This window comes from Echinops telfairi, unplaced genomic scaffold, assembly GCF_000313985.2.
Source record: "Echinops telfairi isolate 266 unplaced genomic scaffold, ASM31398v2 ScPeMD7_7406;HRSCAF=8444, whole genome shotgun sequence".
Lineage (NCBI taxonomy): Eukaryota > Metazoa > Chordata > Mammalia > Afrosoricida > Tenrecidae > Echinops > Echinops telfairi.
Window position 1 is genome coordinate 1,932,090 of NW_022111306.1, and position 7,704 is coordinate 1,939,793.

At 38.6% G+C, this 7,704-nt stretch overlaps 1 protein-coding gene across 1 annotated transcript in view; it reads left to right on the top strand.

The window, feature by feature from the left end:
- Nucleotides 1-7,704, top strand: part of CPNE8 (copine 8) — a gene marked incomplete at its 5' end in the record, with an annotated part of 196,650 nt that overhangs the window by 90,390 nt on the left and 98,556 nt on the right. Inside the window, 2 exons of the mRNA XM_004700020.2 lie at nucleotides 1,518-1,622; nucleotides 3,155-3,196. Coding sequence (XP_004700077.2) covers nucleotides 1,518-1,622; nucleotides 3,155-3,196 — 147 coding nt within the window. The remainder of the gene's footprint in view (nucleotides 1-1,517; nucleotides 1,623-3,154; nucleotides 3,197-7,704) is intronic.

Here is a 7,704-nt window from a genome sequence, read left to right on the forward strand (position 1 = left end):
CTGGTCCTGAGGGGTTCATCTGTCCTGGATTCCCTGTGTTTCCAGTTCCCATCTGTACCTCTGTGCATCCTCTGGTCTAACCAGGTTTGCAAGGTAGAATTGTGATCATGATAGTGTGGGGAAGGAAGCGTTTAAGAACCAGAGGAAGGTTGTGAGTTTCATCAATGCTGCACTGCACCCTGAGTGACTCAGCTTCTCCCCACTACCTGTCTGCAAGGGATGTCCAGTTGTATACAGATGGGCATTGGGTCCCCATTGTGCGCTCCCCTCCACGATATGATCACCCCCCCACCCCACCCACACACCTTTGGTGCTTGATACCTGGTCCCCTCGACCCTTTGTGATCACATATGCTGGTGTGCTTCTTCCATGTGGGCTTTCTTGCTTCTGGGTTAGATGACCCCTTGTTTACTTTTAAGCCTTTAAGACCACAGATGCTATATCTATCGATACGGGCACCATCAGCCTTCTTCATCACACTTACTTATGCACATACTCGTCTTCAGCATTTATATGGGGAAGGTGGTCACACAATGATGGGTTTTGTTCTTTGGTGTCTGCTACCTGATCCCTTCAACACCTCGTGATCACACAGGCTCGTGTGCTTCTTCTCTGTGGGCTTTGTTGCTTCCGAGCTAGATGGCTGCTTGTTTACCTTCCAGCCTTTAAGACCCCAGATGCTATATCTTTTGATGACTGGGCACCATCAGCTTTCTTCACCACATTTGCTTATGCACACATTTGCCTTCAGCGATCATGTTGGGAAGGTGGGTATCATGAAATGACCATTTAGCTGAGCAAAGTGCTCTTGTATTAAGGGAACATGTGCGAGGAGGCCCAATGTCCACCTGCTACCCTACTAAACCCATAAATATATGCACATAGATCTATTTCCACCATAATCATAAATATATTTACATATGTACATGCCTGTATTTAGGCCTCTATGTATGCCCTTTGCCTCCTGCTCCTTTCCTCTATTTCCCTACACTTTCCTCTTGTCCCACTACCATCCTCAGCCTTCATTCTGGTTTTAGTAATTCCTCTTGGTTACATTGCCCTTGGTCACTCCCTACCAGTCCTCCCATCCCCTCCCCACCACTGGTTCTTCTTTCTGTCTTAAACACAGTTCAAGAAATAGATTTTTGTCCTCAATATTCACATAAAAATGTTTCAGAGTGACTCATGAAGTCAGTATTTAGCAGCCTATGAATATCCTTCATATCTATTGCCATGTGGGATCCCACTATTGATAGCTTATTTACAAAATGATTTAGAATTTTAAAATGTGGAGATGATTTTTAAAAGTAATCCTATTGTAAATTTGTATTGCTTTAGATGTTAATGAGTGATTTCCTTCAGCGTTTAAAATGATCTAATCCTTTGTACAATGACATAGAAGGAAAGAAGCAATAAAAGGGCTGAAAACATTTATTCTACAAAAAACGAGAGAGGAATGGATAGTGTAACAATAAGCCATAATTTAATCATTCAAATGACTGCTTTTTTTTTAATAGTTTCACAATATGTCATAAAACTGAAGTTGTCAAGAACACTCTGAATCCTGTTTGGCAAGCATTCAAGATCTCAGTCAGAGCTTTATGTAATGGAGATTATGACAGGTAAAATAGACAACAATTTTCCTGAAGGTTTTGAATATTCACAATAGAATATTTTAACCAATGCTCTAAGTACAGTAAAAAAATGTTTCCAGAGTTGTAGCTGATATATTCAAATTCGTTTTTCATGTCTCAAAAATCCATGTGGTTTGGAGAAGAGAGAAAATATGCCTGACTGAAATTAGGTAAACTAATTGATTTATCAAAAAGTAATATGTTAAAAGTGTCAAAAATATATTGAGCACTCGTCTAATTGATAGTTATTCTTCACAAATTACTCCAGAATTCTCATTGCTTTATGGTTTCCAAATGGTACCTCCTCCTTCCATAGTGGAATAAATACGTATATAAGAGGTACAAGAGTATGACTGGATATGTTATCAACCCAGGTATATTCGTGACACTGCTTTACCGCATAACTATTCTTCTATTTGCTGACTCATAGAAGTCCCAAGGCTGTGAACCAGTGAGATTCTGCTGTTTTACAAGCAGCTGGGTTAAGTGGCCCTGTCACAATGTATTTGAAGATTATATATATCTTCAAATATATCTTTTTAATATCAAAGTTTCTTTTCTTTTACTTAGGAAAATTGATGGTAAGATAATAATATAAGCAGCCTGCATCCACACCAAAAGAAAAGCAAATAGATTAAAACTAAAGTCCAGTAACAAAGTAAGTCATTTTGTTGCTGATATGTTAGGAAAATGAAAGTTTGCTGTGTTAGTATCTTGGAAGGAACTATCATCAGGGTCATTAAATGTACTAAAATTGTATTATACCCCTGGGCTATCATTTTATTTATTTACTTAATAAAAAATCTTAACTTCATGTGATTGGACTCAGGCTTTCCCTACAAAGGGGGCTCTTATCATTTGGTTCCCGATTATTGGCATCACCTGGTAACAATATAGAAATCCATATTCCCCAGCCTCAATCCAGACCCACTGAACCAGAACTCTAAGTACGAGGTCCACCAATTTGTTTGGATAAGTCCTTTCTGTTGTTCTGATCCACGCTGCGTTTGAGAAACGCTATGCTTAAGAACATGGTTGTCAAGACAGGAGACCCAGGGTGCCTAGCTCCCTAGTAGGAAGCTCTGTCGTATGCCTTCCCCTGCTTTCTCCATTCTCTTTAAAGAATCAACACAGATTTTTAGAAACTAATATTAAGATGCAAATTGAATTATAGTAGTAAAATTAGTAAAGTAAACCTAATTTACTCTGTAAAACCTCATATCGTTTATCTGATTAAGAAAAGCATATATATATTTTTGATCATATTAAGTAACCTTCAGGAAGGCTTGCGGCACATTGGTGAAAATGCTCAGCTTCTAACCGGGAGGTCAACCCTTGGAATGCTCTGTGGCAAACAGATGTGGCAGTCTGCTTCCGTCAGCACTGGCGCTGTTAGAAAATCTACGGGCCACTTCTGCTTGGTCGTATGCAGCCACTCTCAGTCAGAATTGACTTGATTTCAGTGAATTTGGGTTGGCTTTTGGGAAGTGACCTTATGCGTGTGTTTTTCCCATGAACAGAACCATCAAACTAGAGGTTTATGACTGGGATCGAGATGGAAGGTAAGACACTGTTTAGAAATTCATTTCTTCCTTTTCTTGAACTTTAATGTCTTTTAAGAAGCATATATATTGAGGAAATGACCACATTTTCAATTTTAAAATACAGGTTTTCTATTTTGTCTTTCTTTTCCATATGTTACTGAAGTACTTACATGATATTTTAAGACTGAGTTTCTCTTCTTCAAATTGGAGATGCGAATAAGGTCTCCTGTGTTTGTTTATAGATTCTTAGTTTTTCAGTTGAAGAGTAGTTCATTCTAAAATTTCCGCACCTCATCGTCTTTCTGAAGACTCTGATAAACTTTATATCCAATGTCATTTTTGGCAGCCTGTTTCTGTCCACGCCCACCTTCATGAGGAAATGCACACAGCCGGATGCGAAACAAAGGAAAGCTAACTTTAATGTTCTCTCTCAACCATGCACTCCCTCACCATGGATGCCCTTTGCACACACACCACTGCAGATGGTAAAGGCCAAGGGAGATGAAACACTTTTTTACATCTTTCCTTTAAGCATTTTCCATGGATTCTCCTATTATAAGTATGTGAGGCGTTTTTAGATCAGAGATGGCGCCAAATCCAGCCTTGGGCTGCCCAGATGTCTCTGTTGGTAATTCCTGAATGGAAAGAATATATGAATACACACACACACACAAAGGAGATGGGATGGCACACAGCAAGTGATTTTTCACTTGACTAATGCCCTAACTTTCAACCCAAAGTCCAAGAGTTAATGAATTTGAAGCATCACATTAGTGAAAGATATGATAAGCCAGGCCTTTGTCTCCATGTCATACATAATAAGCAGCCAAGCCCCCAAGTATGAAAGTGTCTCCACGTCATACACAACATACCGTCAACCCTATGAAAGTTGCCTGGGCACTCACTCCTGTGACTACGGGAGCAAGGTCAAGGTGGCTGGCCTATCCTGAAGGAACCATCCCCCTCATCCCTTCAGCTTCACAGGTAGGAACATCTCCAGTGACAACAATATGTGACATTTACTCATGCACATGGTCCAGTAAGTGACCCAATTAACATTTCCTGTGTCAAGAGGTATTTTAAGGGAGGCTGTAGAGAGAGCTGGAGCCATTGTTACATACCTCAGCTACCACCACATAGCTACATAGCACTCAGTGCTTTTTGATCTTCAAGTTATTTTCCAACCACTAATGCTAGAGCCCAAACACTGGTTTAAAGGTGGGTTACACGTTGGGCTGCAAACTCCAAGATCGGCAGTTCAAAACCACTAAGCACTCAGCGGGAGAAAGACGAGGCTTTCTATTCCTATGAAGACCTACAGTCTCTGAAAACCCACAGGGGCAAGCAATTATACTCAGGGACAGTTAGTGTAAGTTACCTGTGGGCTTTACATTTCTACCAAGTTATTAAATTACTGATTTATTTTACATCTATCATTTACATTTATATGTTTTTATTCTTTGTGCATTGTGGAGAAAACTCAGCAAAAAACACAGCTTTTCCCAAAGGCACTTATGCTCAATTGCTTCATTAAACTTTATTCCTTGAAAAGGTGCTTGGATGTGATTTGGGGTCAGAATTCTGTAGTATTTTAAAAACATGTTTTATTGTTTTAATTTTCACTTTGAAATCATCCCTTACTTACACATAAGTTGTAAGAATGGTACAGAGATTAACTGGTTTAGAAATTGACTGTAAGAAACCTAGATTCTCCAAATCTTAATATCTTAGATAACCTTAAAGCAATTGTTCAAACCAAGGGATTAATTCTGATTCAATATCTGAGAGTCTTTTGGGGGCAACCCAGTTTATCAACTTGAAATGAATTTTGTAATCAATAGCTCATTCATCAATGAACAAGGCCAAGAAAAAAAGTGTATTATGCTATTGAGCATGTAACCTATTCAGATTAATTTAGGCATTCTGATCTTATCTAAAATAAAAGAAGCAATAGCTATGTTTCCTTTTTCCTAAGAATCTCTGGTGGTGCAGCAGGTAAGATGCTTGACTGTGCACCACAAAGGCATCATTTAAACTCAACAGTTACTCCACAGGACAGATGTGGGCAACCCGGTTCTATTAGGGTTTCAGCCTGGGGCATTCCGACTCTCTCCCATGTGGTCACTGTGTGCCATCATTAATTTAGTGGCAGTGGGTTTAGGTTTTGGTCCTTATACTTGTTAGTCATGGTCTGAGAGAGTAGAGGGGTTACTTGATCTTTGTATAAATAATGAGACTAAATCTCTTAATTATAAAGCAGTTAAACCAAGTTAGTTAATCAAACAAAACAAAAACCCCACCAAACCCACTGCCATCAAATCAATTCTGACTCATCACCCCTATCATCTCTAGCATGTCTTTTAGGAATGTATAAGAGAAGATTACTAAAAGCGCATTTTAACACGTGCAAAGCTAAAATGCTGAGAAAGTAGCTTTCTAGGTCACAAAGCCATCAGGATCAGTGGTCTCACTTCAAAACTTCATTGCTTGCAATTGCTTCAGCTGAATTTCACTTACAATTCAAGGAGGATTAATGAAACAGGAATGTATTAAAACCACATGACTTTAATGTAACAATGATTGTAAATGGGCCACTACGTGTAGATCACTGTCTATTGGGACTGGTCATTTGATGAAAGGCTGATTTAGGGAACTGCCACTCATAATCCTGGCTTGTGTTTGCTGAACAGCGAGAGTAAAAGCTACACTATTCATTTTATCAAACGCAGTCATTTTAAATAATGAAGCTTATTATAATGAAGCACAAACATCATTTACCTTTGAAATAACAAATGCTATCGTTTTATTGTATGTTACCTTTGAGGATAATTTTTGGTAAATGTATTAGATATTTTTATTCTGAGATTATAAATCATCATGTTATTAAATTTCAAAGTATTTTTGGCCCGGTGCTTTGCTTAAGAATTTTCTTGCAAGCTGTTTAAGAGAAGAAAGCTCATTTAGAAAGAATATATGTGCAACTTTTATATTTTCCTCATTTATTTTAAATAATAATGATCTATTGTTTATCTTGCCGAACAATAGCCCACTATTTGTCTGCGATTAATCCCAAATGTCCTAAATGAAATGCCAAACAAATGCTATCATTTTCTTCCATATTATCTTTGAAGATTGACAAGAATTGTCATCTTTATCTTGTCCTATTGCTTGTCACTTCTTTTAAATCTTTTAAATATTATGTTAAGTATTAATGGGTGGAAATCTATAGTGTATTATTCATTGACATAATTACTTTTTCGAAGGAACCCTTGTTACACGAGCACTGGTTGCCTAGTGGTTACACTTTGGGGCGAAATCCTACAAAACTGGCTAATTCAAAATCACCAGTCACTCTGCTTGAGAAATACAGTGGTTTCTCCTCCCATAAACAGTAAAGTCTTCGGAACTCAAAGGGGCAGTTCTACTGTAACCTATAGTATCCCTATGAGTCAGCATTGACTTCGCAGGCAGTTTGATTTTCCGTGGCGCTGTGATTCCCCATCGTGTTGTGTACTGCAAGGCCCGCAGTGGGCAACCACTGGCGCCCCGTTGGAGAAACACCGAGCGTTTACTTCCATAAAGAGTCAGTTTCCGTAAGTCACAGAGCAGTCCTAACATTTCCTTTAGCATTATATACGGGAAGATGACTCAAACCTCATTTTAACATTTGAAATGCTGAATGCTTTTTAAAAGTCCAATAGAGAGGGTTGCTATTAACTCAGTGGCAATTAGTTTACAAAGGAAAAGTTTAGGTTTATCTCAATTGTCGTTTGAGTTTCTTTATCTTCTTCTCCAGTCTAGAATCATTACCCCCATGAAAGATCAATTTAACTCTATGGCTATTTTGATGCTTAAAGTTGTGAACTATGTGTAACATCTACATGCCCTATTTGTTTATTTATGACTCTGGAGAAGTTCTATAAGCATCCTGGTAGCACCCATCTGGTCAAAGCACTCTGCTGCTAACTGAAATGTCTAGATTCAAAGCCACCAGTGATTCTGCTCGAGAAAAGACCTGGTGCTGTGTTCCCATAAACACGGCAACCACGTGGAACTGCACTGGGACTGCTCGTTCTGTCATCTTGGGTTGCTATGAGTGGGAACTGGCAAGCAGACAGAAACTCTAAATATATTAAATTTGGAAGAAAATGTTATTAAGGAAGGACATTATGCTTGGTAAAGTAGAAGGATAGCAGAAGAAGAGGAAGAAGCCGGACAAGATGGATTGACACAATCGTTGCAACAATGGACTCAGACATAACAATAGTTGTCGTGATGGGACAGGACCAGGTGGCTTTTCTTTCTGTTAACGTCACTATGAGTTGGAGCCAATGACACCTAACAGCAACAAAACAGTGTGTAGATGGTGTGATTTCACGGGAAACTTCTACCTGCATAGAAATACATTTTTTCTTTTCTTTTTTAAAAAATTGTTTTATTAGGGGCTCATACAACTCTTATCACAATCCATACATGCATCAATTGTATAAAGCACATTTGTACATTCATTGCCCTCATCATTCTCA